Genomic DNA, 18059 nt, shown 5'->3' on the forward strand with positions numbered 1-18059 from the left:
CACCATGCATCTTCTCCTCCAAATCTTATTGTTCACCATGCATCTTGTCCTCCAAATCTTATTGTTCACCATGCATCTTGTCCTCCAAATCTTATTGTTCACCATGCATCTTGTCCTCCAAATCTTATTGTTCACCATGCATCTTCTCCTCCAAATCTTATTGTTCACCATGCATCTTCTCCTCCAAATCTTATTGTTCACCATGCATCTTCTCCTCCAAATCTTATTGTTCACCATGCATCTTGTCCTCCAAATCTTATTGTTCACCATGCATCTTGTCCTCCAAATCTTATTGTTCACCATGCATCTTGTCCTCCAAATCTTATTGTTCACCATGCATCTTGTCCTCCAAATCTTATTGTTCACCATGCATCTTGTCCTCCAAATCTTATTGTTCACCATGCATCTTGTCCTCCAAATCTTATTGTTCACCATGCATCTTGTCCTCCAAATCTTATTGTTCACCATGCATCTTGTCCTCCAAATCTTATTGGTCACCATGCATCTTGTCCTCCAAATCTTATTGTTCACCATGCATCTTGTCCTCCAAATCTTATTGTTCACCATGCATCTTGTCCTCCAAATCTTATTGTTCACCATGCATCTTGTCCTCCAAATCTTATTGTTCACCATGCATCTTCTCCTCCAAATCTTATTGTTCACCATGCATCTTGTCCTCCAAATCTTATTGTTCACCATGCATCTTGTCCTCCAAATCTTATTGTTCACCATGCATCTTGTCCTCCAAATCTTATTGTTCACCATGCATCTTGTCCTCCAAATCTTATTGTTCACCATGCATCTTCTCCTCCAAATCTTATTGTTCACCATGCATCTTGTCCTCCAAATCTTATTGTTCACCATGCATCTTGTCCTCCAAATCTTATTGTTCACCATGCATCTTGTCCTCCAAATCTTATTGTTCACCATGCATCTTGTCCTCCAAATCTTATTGTTCACCATGCATCTTCTCCTCCAAATCTTATTGTTCACCATGCATATTGTTGTCCACCTTAGATATTCAGTATTGTCGTCCATGTTAGGATCAAAAAACACCAGCCTCCCCCTTTGCTAGAGGAGCAATAGAGGAGCAATAGAGAACAGAAGAGGAAGGCCCACCCCCACACTTGTGCTATTTCATGAATTACCTGGAATTACCTGGAATTACCTGGACCAGATGTGACTTTTGTTAACTAAATCAGGTGAAACATGAGCTGAAAACTGGACTTTATGGTTTGGATCTGTTTTATAGTTTTTTTTTAATGGTCTCTGGTAGGGTAGGGTAAACATACCCTTGATCTATGGTTATGAGAAAACAATATTATAGTGGGAGGCAGTAAATGATGCAGGGTCGTTGTGTCTCCAAATTTGCCGTAGAGTCACTCCTAATGGAGCTGATTAAATTGATGAACTGCACTCTAATTGCACAGATCATCTCTGAGTTACATATCACGCCCTCGTTAGGGAATGATGCCTCGTTAGCAAGTGATGACATGGGGAAAAGGAACTCTAGTGCAGGGGTTCTCAAACCTTTTGGGGTCGGGGACCCGTTTTATGATAGCAAATTTATCAGGGACCCCCTCATAATCAGAACACAACTCGATTCAGGGGCGCTACTTTGGTTTTAGAAGTGGGGGGGGGCATAATTATCATTATTGTATATATATTTTTTATCCAGTTGGATAAACACTCCAAACAGCCTACCTGACCGCACAGAGGCGTCCACATTGTCCTGAAGCGCACTGCTGCCTTGTTTTGTATCACATTCCAGAAATAGCAAACAAGGAGTTTCAATATGCCTTTGGTAGTGAATGGCAGGACGAACCAAGTCTCAGGCCCTGGGGAAGAACATTTATAAGGCCCGTCTCTTGGCATCGGAGAGAAAATGTTGTGGTTTTCAAGCTAATTTCCTGTAATTTTGCACATTTTGTCATGGGGCAGAGAGATGTTTTGTTGTTGCAGCTTTAAAGCTAATATCCTGCAATTCTACATATTTTGGCTTGAGGCAGAGAAAACTTTGTAGTTTTAAAGTTTAAATTGCAATGCTTTTATGTTTGGGAGTACAATAACTATTGAGTTTAAACATTTTATAATTGTTGGAGTACTGCAGTGGAAACCAATATCCCTGTGGACCTCCCAGGCCCATGTTGCCCTTGGTTAAGAACCTACATTGTAGATGAATGATATGTAATGAAATGACATTGTGTTATTGTATTACACCCTTTAAACTTATTTCACAGATATGTAGGTTTCATCTGTTTTTGTTAGTAATATTCAGTTTTTAAAAATGTAGTGCATACAGTATATCAATTTTGGGATATGGCCTTTTATTTGACCTTTATTTAACTAGGCAAGTCAGTTAAGAACAAATTCTTATTTTCAACGATGGCCTAGGAACAGTGGGTAAAACTGCCTGTTCAGGGGCAGAACAACAGATTTGTACCTTGTCAGCTGGGGGGTTTGAACTTGCAACCTTCCATGTTACTAGTCCAACGCTCTAACCACTAGGCTACCCTGCCTTGGACCCCCAGTCCATGGAGGTACTGCAGGGGGAGTCCACGGCAATATAAAAGTATATATATATATATATATATGTATATATATGCATTACGACTTGGAGAACCCATGCTCTAGTGGACTTCTCTGACAATTTACAAGTTTGATGCATTGCGATAGGTTGAGACGGTGAGATGAACAATAAGCTATCCAACACAATGAGGGAAGGATAGTGTTCTGAGAAGAAATGCCACTGTCTCCATCAGTCTGTCAGTCGGTTAGTGGCAGTCCGTCAACTGCTCTGTGTCCCCTTTGTTATATAAAATCAGTGGACAAACTGCACTGCCAACCTTCCTAGTTATACTAGTGGAGTTGCTTTGAAAGGTTGTTGATGTGACTTCCTCAGATCGTACAGTTCCTGCTGCCCCCCCCGCCCTGTGACTCTACCCCAGAGAGATAAGAGGTAGAGAGAGAGACGAAGGGGAGGTGGGATGCTGTCTCCACTGTCAGAAAGAAAATTGACAGGGAATTCACTGACAGTGGTGAGATTGCTTTGGAAAGGATGTGAGGCATTTCATCTCTCTCTGTATTGCTTTCCTCTAGACTACTTTTTCTCGAGGTTCTTTTGCTCATGCTTCCGGTGAACATCTCTATTCTCTCACACTCTCTCTCTCTTTATGTGTTTGTTTTCCTTATGAGCTGACCAATGGTGACTAATCAAATGAAAACCACTGCACTCTCCCAAAGGGTTAGTATGTGTATACAACCAGCGAGTATAGATATACAAACGATATAGTAGCTCCGCACTCAAAAAAGTTGCTGCAAAGAGCTTACTTAAATATTCATTTTTGTCAAATGATTTTCACTGCACAGGGGGGGAAAAGTGGAACGGTGAGTAACCTGTAGTCCTAACTGTCCTCTTCTCTCCTGTGTCTGTCTCCAGCTATGCAGCAGGTTCTAGACACTTTGAGTGACAGCACCAGCTCCACCATGGCCAATGACCTGGACCTCATCTTCCTGAAGGGCATCATGGAGAGCCCTGTGGTGAGAATATACCTTTTCCTACAGTATACCTACTTTTCTATGGATCTGTTGGGCTTGTCGGTATGAGGTTATAGCTTTCTTGTTGAGTTCTAGTTGTCTTCATATTCTTTGCTTTACATAGATGGAATTGCAATTCATGAATCGTTTGTTTAGTCAACTTATCAGTCTATTCTTGTCAGAAACTGTCTGCACTGGACTCAAATGTCTGTAAAATGACTATTTTACAAGTAGAAAAACATTTAGCCAAGAACAAAAGACACCTGCATTGTCATGGGTGTTTTGATTCAAGGACGTTATCAACTTTCTGTCTGAGACACAAAGTCACAACCTTATGAGGCACAAAGTTCACAAAGTTCACCAAGAAGCACAAAGAAGCTACTTTCTTGTGAGAGGAGAGATACCAAAACAAAAACTTGCCTTATCGACGTTTCTTTTTAATGACGACTGCTACTAGTTTTCCAACATATAATGGATGCATGTTCTTCGTTTTACACTTTGAGCTTTTCAACTTTTGAAGAGACTGAGGTTGGAGGGAAGAAGGAGGGGAGGGATAAAGGGAGTTTGGAGTAGCAGACTGGCTATTGAGAGCAGCGCCCCACTGAGCTCCGGGTTCGGTCTTTTTTTTAATCCCCGATTTTAAACCTTTTCCCGAAAAGAAAGGAGCATGATTCCAAATTCAGCGCCCTTAAAAAAAATTGAATTTTCCAAAAGCTACTAGAATGAAAAGTCCACAATCGATAAACAAAATAATAAATTGTCAATTTAAGTTTAGAACCTTGAGAAGGAAATGAACAAATCAACATTGACATTAACATTGTAATTATTAAAATGACAATATAGTCGTGATTGTTGCGTTATCTATTCTAATGCAGTTGAGGCCTAGGAACTGTCAGAAGCTCTGAGATTTTACAATCCTGGGGGATACTCTGTTCTTTGCCATGCTCTCAAAGAAAGAACAGACTCGCAGGCTCACTAATGCTGTGTGGTCTTTCTCTCTCTCTCCGATTCAGAGCATTCAGACAGACAGGGTTTTCTGGAAGCGAGAAGGAGATTAGAGCTCTTTGGGGAGCACTGCATCAAATGCATTCAGTTGCATCTCTCTCTCGCTCTCTCTCTGCTCTCCACCGCTTCTCTCAAGGCTGATTGATTTATTTTCTGGGAGAGATTTATTATCTGTGCGTGTGTGTGTCTATCTGTGTGTGTGTGTCCCTTTTGTCTATCTATATATGGGAAGCTCCTAAAGGATTCATTCACAGATGCAAGCTGTACGAACACTGTCCTATGTTCAAGGACTTGAAACAGGCGTTTTGAACAGAGTGTACTGTTGCTTGCCATTGACCTCCAAGCAGGTCTATTGTATTATTCTTCATGGTATGGAGTATATGGAGCAGCTATGCCAAAATCCATTCACAAAGCAACAGTGCATCACGATCAATTATCAACATGGCAGCTACTGCTTGGCTCCTTATGTTGGAGTCATCAGAACTATTGAAGCATTGAAATAGCGCATCAGATCACAAGCGTGCAATTGCTCTCGCTCTCACTCACGTCTTGAGGTGGCCTATGTCTTTTGAACGAGACGACACAGACCTGGTATGCTACACTATTAGAAAAAAAAGGGTGCTATCTAGAACCTAGAAAGGTTCCGCAGCTGTCCCCATAGGAGCATCGTTTGAAGAACCCTTTTTGGTTCAAGGTAGAACACTTTTGGTTCGGTTCCAATGTAGAACCGTTTCCACAGAGGGCTGTACATGGAAACCAAAGGGGTTCTACCTGGAACCAAAAAGGATTATCCTATGGGGACAATCGAAGAACCATTTTGGAAGAGTGTGTGCATACAGTACAATCCTCTCCGTGTTTGTTTTGTCAATGCTGCCATATAATATTTCAAATGTGCATATCAAGTAGCTTACAAAGCCAGACAACAACAACAGAGACTAAAGGTAGCTACAGTATTCTTGTCAATTTAGGTGGTCTACAGAATTGATTTTAAACGGGACAAAGACTTAATATGCACACCTTCGCTGTATTTGGATTCCTCAGCCTCCCATATTTTCAATGTGCCTGTGAAGGAGCTTATAAAGCCAGACAACAACAGCAGAGACTAAAGGTAGCTATCCCAAGAGGGCTGAACCTTCTGGCTGTCTGTCTCCCCACCCCCTGATCTAAGCAGCAGTATTTGTGTTGTTCTGCTGTCCAAGGACCACTTTCTGACAGCTTGCTCCACAAGGTTGCCAGACCCTTGCCAAAGCACATTGAGTAAACCCAGTCTTCCTGCAGAAGAGTCCTACACAGTGTGTGTGTGTGTGTGTGTGTGTGTGTGTGTGTGTGTGTGTGTGTGTGTGTGTGTGTGTGTGTGTGTGTGTGTGTGTGTGTGTGTGTGTGTGTGTGTGTGTGTGTGTGTGTGTGTGTGTGTGTGTGTGTGTGTGTGTGTGTGTGTGTGTGTGTGTGTGTGTGTGAGTGAGTGTCTCTTTGGGGTGTTTGTGTTTCTGTGTATGTGTCTCTTTGAGCGTGTGTCTGTTTTTCTGTCTGTCTGTCTGTCTGTCTGTCTGTCCGTCTGTCAGCCTGTCCGTCAGTCCGTTCCGTCCGTCCGTCCGTCTGTCAGCCTGTGTGTGTTTCTGCGTCCGAGCAAGTGTTTGTGTGTACTCATATCCTGTTCAACAGCAGGGGCGCGTTCCCTTCCGTCACGTAAACAAACAGCCATAGCTGCCAGACCAGACAACAGGCCCATGGGAGCATGTCTCTGTGGGATTGACTGTCTCTGTAAATCTACCCATAAAACAACATGGCTATTTGTGTCTGTTTGGGAGTAACGTAGCAGGGCGGTGGAATGTTAAATGATATCTGATCTATTTTTATAGGCTGTGCAGCAGCAGATTAACTGCTATGTATTGATATCCTTATTTGAGTTGTTTTCTCAGTGTTCTTATTCATTTCTCTTGTGCTAATTTGGGTCAGCATTGTAGTTACGCTGTACTTGCCTCAACACTGTAACACTGCCTCAGCACTGTAAACTGCCTCAGCACTGTAACACTGCCTCAACACTGTAACACTGCCTCAGCACTGTAACACTGCCTCAACATTGTAACACTGCCTCAGCACTGTAACACTGCCTCAGCACTGTAACACTGCCTCAACACTGTAACACTGCCTCAACACTGTAACACTACCTCAGCACTGTAACACTGCCTCAACACTGTAACACTGCCTCAGCACTGTAATACTGCCTCAACACTGTAACACTGCCTCAGCACTGTAACACTGCCTCAACACTGTAACACTGCCTCAACATTGTAACACTGCCTCAGCACTGTAACACTGCCTCAGCACTGTAACACTGCCTCAACATTGTAACACTGCCTCAGCACTGTAACACTGCCTCAACACTGTAACACTGCCTCAGAACTGTAACACTGCCTCAACACTATAACATTGCCTCAGCACTGTAACACTGCCTCAACATTGTAACACTGCCTCAGCACTGTAACACTGCCTCAACACTGTAACACTGCCTCAACACTGTAATACTGCCTCAACACTGTAACACTGCCTCAACACTGTAACACAGCCTCAACACTGTAACACTGCCTCAACACTGCCTCAGCACTGTAACACTGCCTCAACACTGTAACACTGCCTCAACACTGTAACACTACCTCAGCACTGTAACACTGCCTCAACATTGTAACACTGCCTCAGCACTGTAACACTGCCTCAACACTGTAACACTGCCTCAACACTGTAACACTGCCTCAACACTATAACACTGCCTCAACACTGCCTCAGCACTGTAACACTGCCTCAACACTGTAACACTGCCTCAACACTGTAACACTGCCTCAACACTATAACACTGCCTCAACACTGCCTCAGCACTGTAACACTGCCTCAACACTGTAACACTGCCTCAACACTGTAACACTGCCTCAACACTGTAACACTGCCTCAACATTGTAATTACACTGTATCTACTGTATAAAGGTTGAAGCCAGCATAAGTTGATATAAAGTGGAACCATTTAATTAAGCACTATGCAGCATTTCAAACTTCTAAATCAATTAGAGGGTTTTCTGTTAATGGGAAATAAACACTTGGAGATTGAGGGGCAGGAGCGAGCACATTATGATTTAGTTCATAAGTCCCACATGGTTGGTGGGCCAGAGGCCAGTCGTGTTATAAAGGTGAGGACATGTTCAGTAAAGTAGGACCAGTGCCCTCAGTGCAAAAGACAAAGTGAAATATTCATATAAACTAAAATATTGATGCTCCACAGCACAGGAAGAAAACACACAGTGTATCTGATTGTTTTAGGGCAGACACATATTTTTCGGTGAAGTCGTGACTCAAAGTGTGTTTGTTGCTGCATGGGAGTTGCACTGTGTTTCTTTAGATGTTTTCTGTGGTTTTACAGGACAGTGACTTTATTGCTGGAAAGTAACTGAGTTCATAGTAAATACTCTGTGACTCTTTGTTCGGCCTAAGTGCCTCGCGAGATTTGCCATATATTTGCTCTAATTTGGTACTATTGGTCCTGTGTGGCTCAGTTGGTAGGAGCATGGCGCTAGGAATGCCAGGGTCCTGGGTTTGAATACTAAAATGTATGTACTCACTGCACTGAAAGTTGCTTTGGGTAAACGTGTCTGCTAAATAGTACGTATAAATAATTACTGCAATGGGCTAAAATGACCAACAAAGATGGCTAGTTATTAACAATAACTTTTTGACCTTCAGTTCCCGTCTCCCTGCTACCCGCAGGCCCATGAGAACCTGGAGGAGTCCAGGCTGGAGGCGGTGAGTGACAACAACATGGAGCTGGTGCAGGACATCCTGAAGGAGCTCACTCCCCTCACGCACAGGAGCAAGGCCGCAGACGAACTGGCGTGCATACTGAAGGAGCCACACTTCCAGGTCGGCACGCTCGACGGTTTTGTTTATGCTCGATATCATAGCTGATCTAGGATCACGTAATCTGTCCATGCAATCTTATTCATCATGATCTAAAAGGCTAAACTGATCCTAGATCAGCACTCCAACTCTGCGACTTCTACTCCATTCTCAAAGAAATCCCTTACTGAAAGGAAACTGTTCTAACTGGTGTTGCTACCATGGGTGCCATGCTAATTTGCTTAATGTATCCAATGCAGTCTTCTTAAGATCAGTTGTGAATATTACTGTCTTACTCGAACAATTCTATCGTACAGTATGTGCCATGCAGTCATCCACATCTTGATCCTCTGTCCCTATTGGTCCACAGTCTCTCATGGAAACCCATGATTCGGTGGCCTCCAAGACCTTTGAGACTCCTCCTCCCAGCCCCTGTTCCTTCATGGACGCTGCCTTCAACAACCAGCCTGTGCCCCCAGATGCAGTCAGGATGGTGGGCATCCGCAAGGTGTCTGGAGAGCACCTGGTAAGACTCAGTGATGGACAAGAAATGCTGGACACCATGGCAGCCATTTTGAAATGGCTTTACAGTGGTTTACATGTGCAACTGTGTGTTGAGTTGTGGTGTGGTTCTTTATGAAACTGAAAAATAAAATGGTGGTCCTTGTTAAACCTTTGTTAGTACTTCTAGTCATGGTCCTGGATGTTTTCCTCTTCTTTGACTCAGCTCAGGTAGATAAAAACCAATGGTAAAATAAAGGGCTACATCTTTGTCTTTGTAGGGTGTGACATTTCGGGTGGAGAGCGGAGAGCTGGTGATCGCCCGCATCCTTCATGGCGGGATGATCGACCAGCAGGGCCTCCTCTACGTGGGTGACATTATCAAGGAGGTGAATGCAAAAGAGGTGGGCAATGACCCCAAGGTGCTCCAGCAGATGCTAAAGGAGGCCAGCGGCAGCGTGGTGCTCAAGATCCTCCCCAGCTACCAGGAGCCTCACACCCCACGCCAGGTGAGTTGAGCCCTGGCCCTTTGATCCCTCGGTGAACCCCATACATTGACCCATATGACCTCAGCAACAGCTGCTGAAATTCCTAGGGTCCTATGATTCATTCTAATTGGAACCCTAGCCCATATCTGTTTTTTGACTTCATTAGATCTGAAAGCATTGGATAGGTGTATCCAATATGCCCCAAAAGATCCACTTAGTCTGTCAGAGTACAGTTAGAGCTATTACCATATTTCTTATACCTATCAAATCTTTTCAGGTCTATATGCAATTCAAAAGGATTGGTTGCTGGGAAAGTTTAACAGAAAAGATTTTTGCATTCGTTTTCAAATATATAAAAAAAAAAAATTGTCATAGAGTTTTGCTCTCACTTTAAAATGATTTGCTTACAAGTTTTGTAAGGAGTTTCAAAGGAGCCAAAGAGTGTTATAGACTGAGTGTACTCAGCGACAGAATGGCCCAAATGAAAGCGAACAAGGAAAAGCTCACAGGACAGGACACCTGTCTCAAATAACAGTAATTCATGTCATGCCAATAACCCACAGCTCTGTACTGTCTATCCCATTCCACTGACCAGCCAAGGCCCAATATGAGCTGGACAGAGGCCCTGGGCCAGACGCCCGTTTGAAAGAGTGCCTTTGAATCGGCCCCTCATGGCTGACTAGATAACATCAGGTCTGGGCTATTCGTTTGAAATATGTCGGGGTGTATTTCAAAAGGTTCGGACAACAAATTTTGAGTGGTTACTCCCTTGAATGTCTTCCTGACGACCGACGCGGGTTCATTTGGAAGTATTTTGATTGCCGGAGGCGACTTCAAGCTGTCCAAGCAGAGAGCTGCTGCAGAATGTTATCTCTGAGAGGGAGAGAGATGACAGATTAGACGCTGTTGTCTGTATAGACATTTCCCTTGCATCGGAAAACTGCTCCATCATCACAGCACATTGCTAATCATGAGAAAAACTGTTCGTCAAAACACAATTCCATTCCATATAAGGATCTATGTGCAGGTGTGTGCTACAGTACATGTTGATAGTAGATGATACATTCCCCTTAAGTGCAAAATAAATCCAGTCCAGTAAAGAGATGTTCAACTCCGTGTATTACACAGTATCAACAATAACCGCCTCTCTGTACTGTGTGCGGGTGTATGCTGAGGTGACCGAGCTAAGTAGACAACATATTTTACCCAGTGCCCTCTCCATCTTCCTCAGGCCTATGTGAAGTGTCACTTTGACTACGACCCGTCCCATGACAACCTAATCCCCTGTAAGGAGGCAGGCCTGGGCTTCAGCAGTGGAGACATCCTGCAGATCTTCAATCAGGAGGACCTCAACTGGTGGCAGGTCAGTCACTTCTGAATGGACAACCCCTCTTAATTCGTTCACTTTATCCCGTTTATCCCGAATAGTTTTCAATATGTTGTTGTTTAAAATGGTGACAGGACAGCTTTATGCATTTCTTTTCATCACAGGCATGTCACCTGGAGGGGGGCAGTGCAGGCCTCATCCCCAGCCAGCTCCTGGAGGAGAAGAGGAAGGCTTTTGTCAAGAGAGATCTGGAGCTGGTTACAACAGGTGCTGTATATTATATATGCGTCATTCCTTATACCGTATTATAACCCATACGGGCTGGAAGACACAAAGTAGCTTGACATCTTCTACACGCTAAAGATAACGCTCTGAATGCACAAGTTGAACACGTTTACTCCTCTGTCGTGGAAATAACACAAGACACTGAAGAACTCAAACAGAGATAAGTTGCGATGATACTTTATTATTGTCTGAATGCGCAACAACATGGTCCACAAGAAAAAAAACAGGAAAATAAAACATGAAGCATAAATGGAGACTAAAGGAAGATTTGTTGCTCTGGGTGTTTTGCGCTGTGCACTGTGCATGTGTATGCTTTAGGCCTCTGCTTGTCCCTCAGTCAACCTTCAAGACGGTTGTTTCATCAGTGAAGAGGGACTAGCAAATAAGCAGCAGGCTTAGAGAGGAATGACTCAGACAGGCGGGCTGATTCAATCTGTTCCTCGTTAAGCTCATTCTAAACAGAGGGGCCAGGTCACATTCATACTGTAGTGTCCTCTGTCTGTCTGTAGCACACCAGTACATGTGGTGGGTGGTGAGTCAGCCTGCAGCCTTGCCTGCAGCTGCTTCCCTTCACTTCACTTGTGGCTCAGTTGGTAGCGCGTGGTGCTTGCAATGCCAGGGTCGTGGGTTCAATTCCCACAGGGGGACCAGTACAATAAAGTATGAAAATGTATGCAAGTCACTCTGGATAAGAGAATCTACAGTTGGCGGATGTGCCAGTCTGCTAAGGCGCTAAGACTCCTCTTGAGTCTGTTGTAGACACATATGGGGCACTTTTGGGGGGTATTCATGCAGTATATGATATAATAATACACTGCTCAAAAAAATAAAGGGAACACTTAAACAACACAATGTAACTCCAAGTCAATCACACTTCTGTGAAATCAAACTGTCCACTTAGGAAGCAACACTGATTGACAATACATTTCACATGCTGTTGTGCAAATGGAATAGACAACAGGTGGAAATTATAGGCAATTAGCATGACACCCTCAATAAAGGAGTGGTTCTGCAGGTGGTAACCACAGACCACTTCTCAGTTCCTATGCTTCCTGGCTGATGTTTTGGTCACTTTTGAATGCTGGCGGTGCTTTCACTCTAGTGGTAGCATGAGACGGAGTCTACAACCCACACAAGTGGCTCAGGTAGTGCAGCTCATCCAGGATGGCACATCAATGCGAGCTGTGGCAAGAAGGTTTGCTGTGTCTGTCAGCGTAGTGTCCAGAGCATGGAGGCGCTACCAGGAGACAGGCCAGTACACCAGGAGACGTGGAGGAGGCCGTAGGAGGGCAACAACCCAGCAGCAGGACCGCTACCTCCGCCTTTGTGCAAGGAGGAGCACTGCCAGAGCCCTGCAAAATGACCTCCAGCAGGCCACAAATGTGCATGTGTCTGCTCAAACGGTCAGAAACAGACTCCATGAGGGTGGTATGATGGCCCGACGTCCACAGGTGGGGGTTGTGCTTACAGCCCAACACCGTGCAGGACGTTTGGCATTTGCCAGAGAACACCAAGATTGGCAAATTCGCCACTGGCGCCCTCTGCTCTTCACAGATGAAAGCAGGTTCACACTGAGCACATGTGACAGACGTGACAGTCTGGAGACGCCGTGGAGAACGTTCTGCTGCCTGCAACATCCTCTAGCATGACCTGTTTGGCGGTGGGTCAGTCATCGTGTGGGGTTGCATTTCTTTAGGGGAGCACAGCACTCCATGTGCTCGCCAGAGGTAGCCTGACTGCCATTAGGTACCGAGATGAGATCCTCAGGCCCCTTGTGAGACCATATGATGGTGGGGTTGGCCCTGGGTTCCTCCTAATGCAAGACAATGCTAGACCTCATGTGGCATGAGAGGAAGGCATTGATGCTATGGATTGGCCCACCCGTTCCCCAGACCTGAATCCAATTGAGCACATCTGGGACATCATGTCTCGCTCCATCCACCAACGCCACGTTGCACCACAGACTGTCCAGGAGTTGGCGGATGCTTTAGTCCAGGTCTGGGAGGAGATCCCTCAGGAGATCATCCGCCACCTCATCAGGAGCATGCCCAGGCGTTGTAGGGAGTTCATACAGGCACGTGGAGGCCACACACACTACTGAGCCTCATTTTGACTTGTTTTAAAGACATTACATCAAAGTTGGATCAGCCTGTAGTGTGGTTTTCCACTTTAATTTTGAGTGTGACTCCAAATCCAGACCTCCATGGGTTGATAAATTTGATTTCCATTGATAATTTGTGTGTGATTTTGTTGTCAGCACATTCAACCATGTAAAGAAAAAAGTATTTAATAAGAATATTTCATTCATTCAGATCTAGGATGTGTTATCTTAGTGTTCCCTTTATTTTTTTGGAGCAGTGTATAGAAAATGCCTAACCTAAGCTACTTGTATTGAATGTATGAATCAAACACACAACAGTGGCGTTGCCATGGTGCTACCGACTAAGCCATTGGAACCAGCATGCAGTTTAGGATTTTAATGTGATTGAGCCATATTTAAAAATCAGAAGTGATCATTGTCAAATGGCCAGCTCTTTTAATGCATCCCATCAACATATTGATCCACTGCGTCGATATCAAAGTCGTATTTCTTTTCATGAAACAAACATCAAAAGGTTATGTCATGCCCATTGTTGTCCCCGCTTCAAACAAACGTCCTCAAAATCCACCTGCCGGCCAATACTGAGGAGACGACTGGGCAGTAACAGTGATTCCCAGTTGTACTGTTGTAATAAAATGGAGTGTCATCCTTACTGTAATGCAGAGGCATACTGCCATCTAGTGGTACATGCTACCTATTGCACCCTCAGCAGACCTGATTTACGATTCAGAACAGCAACACTCACTCTAAAAGGCAACAGACCCTGACTGGCAGGCGCTGTTCATTAAATTGATAAAGATTCAATTGAAGTGGGCTGAGAAGTACTGAATGAAGACCGAACATTCTGTGTGTTGCTTTTCACAGGTCCTCTTTGTTCTGGAATGGGCGGGAAGAAGAAGAAAAAGATGATGTATCTAACGACCAAAAATGCAGGTGCGTTTTTTGTACCAACATGACCATTTGTGAACGTAACATTGTTTGAAACTGCGGCGAATGTAGTCTTTACTTGTTGTAAACATTATTATACAAACGTGTAAACTGTTGTCAATGCAGTATGCTAGATTGAGTAGGTGCAGCATGAATTCGACTAGGTAAAGTAATACCGTTAGTAATGCGGATATATGATATGAATATGTTGATTGTTCAGAGTTTGATCGGCATGAGCTGAGGATCTACGAGGAGGTGGCCAAGGTTTCCCCGTTCCGTCGGAAGACGTTGGTTCTGATTGGAGCACAGGGAGTGGGCCGCCGTAGTCTGAAGAACAAACTGTTGGTGTCAGACCCCCTGCGCTATGGGACCACCATCCCCTGTGAGTAGTACTAACATTCAACACTGACAGAGCTACGAAACACTGACACTTTGATGTACTCTGGTATTCTGTAAACAATGCCATGTTAGAAAAGTATACAAAAAACATAAACAATTTAAAAATACAAAATACCTTTACTTTGTGTGAGTTACAAAAACTACATTTTGTGATTCTGTGTGCGTTGTTCAGCACTGTATTTGTCAGTTGCTATACCTTAATGTACATGACCAAACAACAACCATCAATCTGTATTTATCACCAGCAGTGGTGTAAAGTACTTAAGTAAAAAATACTTTAAAGTACTACTTAAGTATTTTTGGGGGGTATCTGTACTTTACTTTACTACTATTTTTTGACAACTTTTACTTCACTACATACCTAAAGAAAAATAATGTACTTTTTACTCCATACATTTTCCCTGACATCCAAAAGTACTCTTAACATTTTGAATGCTTAGCAGGACAGAAAATTGTCAAGAGAACATTCCTGGTCATCCCTACAGCCTCTGATCTGGCAGACTTACTAAACACAAATGTTTTTTTTTTTGTAAATGATGTCTGAGTGTTGTAAACAATAGCCAGTGTATCCCTGGCTATCCTTCAATTTCAAAAATAAGAAAATTGTGCCGTCTGGTTTGCTTAATATAAGGATTTGTTTTGTTATTCGTACTTTTACTTTTGATAATTAAGTATATTTTAGCAATTAAATTTACTTTTGATACTTAAGTATATGTAAAAACCAAATACTTTTAGGCTTTTACTCAAGTAGAATTTTACTGGGTGACTCACTTTTACTTTTTCTATTAAGGTATCTTTACTTTTACTCAAGTATGAAAATGGGGTACTTTTTCCACCACTGATCAACAGTTACCTCAAGGAAACCCAAGGTGGATGAGAAGGATGCACAGATGTACTCGTTCATGACTCGCAGTGAGATGGATTTGGACATTAAGAACGGGCGCTTCCTGGAGCACGGCGAGTATGACGGGAACCTCTATGGCACCAAGATCAACTCCATCCACGAGGTGGTGGACTCTGGCAAGATCTGCATCCTGGATGTCAACCCACAGGTAGACTATAGCATCTGGGCATCTATATTCATTCAGATATCATCCTCTATACATTTTTTGGGGGGTATCAATGTCCAGGGAAGAGGTTGATTTGGACCTTTTTTTTTTCATTTAAAGGAGAACTGAATTCGTTCCCCCCATTCATATTGTTTTATTTTTAGATTGTTGGCTACATTACCACTATGCCAAACTTCGGCACATAGTAAAGTAATAGGGCTATGATATAATGTTCTTATTGTTTAACCAAAGCGAGAGTTTGAATTACAGAGATGAAACGGAAGGAGTGGATTCCTTCAATGAGACACATTTTCAAGTGATTCGTGGCCAATTTCAGTAGCTCGTTACGTCATTAGCCGGGTTAATAATAATATACTGCTACAGCCACTTTTCAACGATTTCATTCCACGCTACAGGCACTTAAGGTTCTGCGGACGTCAGAGTTCCTTCCCTACGTGGTGTTTATTGAGGCTCCAGATTACGAGGTCCTCAAAGCCATGAATAAGTCTGCCAAAGAAGCCGGAGTGATGACCAAACAGTTAACGGTGAGTCCCAGACTGGATAGTTGTATCACAGCTACATCATTGGTCCTGTTACTGTTAGCAGACATTGGTGTTAGACACATGGTAAAATGTAGCACTGGTATGTTCATAATGCATTAATCCTAGCATTTCATCATCTTTAATATTCCCATTCACGGCAATTCATTTCTGACCGTGTACAACCAGTCTCAGTGTTTACGTCCTCCCTTGTTACCTTCTCGGGTCATGCCATGGGATCAGTTTGACCTTTTAGACCACAATGAATAAGATTGTGATGGATAGGGAGGATCTTATCTTAGATCAGCACGTCTACTCTGAGATGCTTTTTGAACGGGCCCAATTGTTCACATGCAAACAAGTCATAGTTGTCCATGATAACCACTATCATCCCCCTGTTGTTGCTCCTATGCAGGACTCAGAGCTGAAGAGGACAGTGGATGAGAGCGAAAGGATCCAGCGGGCCTACGGACATTACTTTGACCTGAACATCATCAACGACAGCCTGGAGGGGGCCTTCTGCGGCCTGAAGATGGCACTGGAGAGACTAGGCGCAGAGCAGCAGTGGGTTCCTGTCAGCTGGGTCTTCTAAAGGCCGGTCAGAGCTAGAGGTCAGGATGTCATCATGAGGAGGTCAGAATAGGCATCAAAGGCCTGAGGAGTTGGTACAGGCCGCAGGTAGAGAGGGACCAATCAGGAGAAAGTAAATTGTAAAGGGGTGGAGCTTCCCTCCACAGCTTGTGACGTTATTGGTTGGAGGTCTGTTGTAAGGGGCCAATCCCGATGTTCCAGTGCAAGGGGTCTGCCTCATGGTAGGCTTTTGCACAAATTATATACTCCGCAGACATGATGTCAAACTGCAATTTTTGTTTAAAAAAAGATGTAAAAAATAAACAAATAACCAAATATATATTGGTATTTGTTGAGGAGGCTTTAGAGGGGATTTGAGGTACAGTGCGTAGTGTGTGAGTGATACGAGTGACAGTATATTATATATGTTGAAGTAGGCTTATATATTTTGCAAATACTGTGCTGGCGGTCTTGGAGTATAATGGATATTGTTATACTACCAGGAGTTCCCTGAAAATGTTTAGCCTTCCCAAATCTTACAAAAACTATGTAGTGCAATGTTTACATTGAGTGTTTCGTTTCGTGGCCGATTTAGAATACAAAGCTACCAACTGTCACACTATTCTTTATATAAAATTCGGTGTATTTTGTCATATGAGCGTACGATTGTAAATATTTGACAGTTGTCCTGATGTTACTGTACTTATTCTTATTTATGTTCTCTTTGTTGAAAAAAAGCTAGCATAGCAATACATGATCTGAGACGAATACACCAATTCACGCATGAATGCATACCCACTCACACAAAGACAAACACACAAGCAATCAACAATGCATACATGTCAATACGCTCTATTTTCTCACTCTGAGAATTGAATATTTTAATGTCATCTTAAATTTCTTTGTTCTTTGTTACCATGTTTAAAAAAAAAAAATCAAATGTGTGTTTTTTTTAAAATTTGTTTAATGTGCGAGATGTTGGAAATATTCAGTTGGTGATCTTTTTAGCACAGATGTGACCACAATCGCTAAGTGTGAATTTAGGCCCCTAAGAAATGTTTTAGATGATTGAAACTATGTTTAATTGAAACGGTGTAATTGTTTGATTACTCTGCGCACTTGTTCGTTTTACTTCATGTGGACTATAGTGTCTGTTACTTATAGTGTCTGACTCTTTCTGAGTAGAATGTTTGTTTTGATGGACATATTTTGTTTATTTTCAATGTTGATTATACAGGATATATATATATATATATATATATATAGTACCAGTCAAAAGTTTGGACACACCTACTAATTTCAAGGTTTTTCTTTATTTTGACTATTTTCTACATTGTATAATTACTTTCTACTTCAAAATTATGAAATAGTTTGTCTAAAATAGCTACTTTGAAGAATCTAAAATATATTTGGATTTGTTTAACACTTTTTTGGTTACTATATGATTCC

The 18059-nt window shown here is 42.9% G+C and overlaps 1 protein-coding gene across 5 annotated transcripts in view; it reads left to right on the forward strand.

The window, feature by feature from the left end:
• The window catches only part of mpp2b (membrane palmitoylated protein 2b), a 42286-nt gene extending 24726 nt beyond the window's left edge, over window positions 1–17560 (forward strand). For 2 of the 5 annotated variants that reach the window (XM_024386740.2, XM_024386743.2), the window contains 11 exons: window positions 3440–3540; window positions 8272–8448; window positions 8795–8950; window positions 9207–9434; window positions 10645–10776; window positions 10905–11007; window positions 13991–14059; window positions 14274–14435; window positions 15302–15504; window positions 15918–16046; window positions 16456–17560. In XM_024386740.2, coding sequence (XP_024242508.1) covers window positions 3440–3540; window positions 8272–8448; window positions 8795–8950; window positions 9207–9434; window positions 10645–10776; window positions 10905–11007; window positions 13991–14059; window positions 14274–14435; window positions 15302–15504; window positions 15918–16046; window positions 16456–16632 — 1637 coding nt within the window. In that variant the 3' untranslated portion in view covers window positions 16633–17560. Of the gene's footprint in view, window positions 1–3012; window positions 3245–3439; window positions 3541–8271; window positions 8449–8794; window positions 8951–9206; window positions 9435–10644; window positions 10777–10904; window positions 11008–13990; window positions 14060–14273; window positions 14436–15301; window positions 15505–15917; window positions 16047–16455 lie in introns of those variants that run through there. The other 3 variants (XM_042305353.1, XM_024386742.2, XM_024386741.2) reach the window with 3 other exon arrangements.
• Window positions 17561–18059: the final 499 nt, after the last annotated feature.

This window comes from Oncorhynchus tshawytscha, linkage group LG24 (genome assembly GCF_018296145.1).
Source record: "Oncorhynchus tshawytscha isolate Ot180627B linkage group LG24, Otsh_v2.0, whole genome shotgun sequence".
In the NCBI taxonomy this organism is placed as follows: domain Eukaryota; kingdom Metazoa; phylum Chordata; class Actinopteri; order Salmoniformes; family Salmonidae; genus Oncorhynchus; species Oncorhynchus tshawytscha.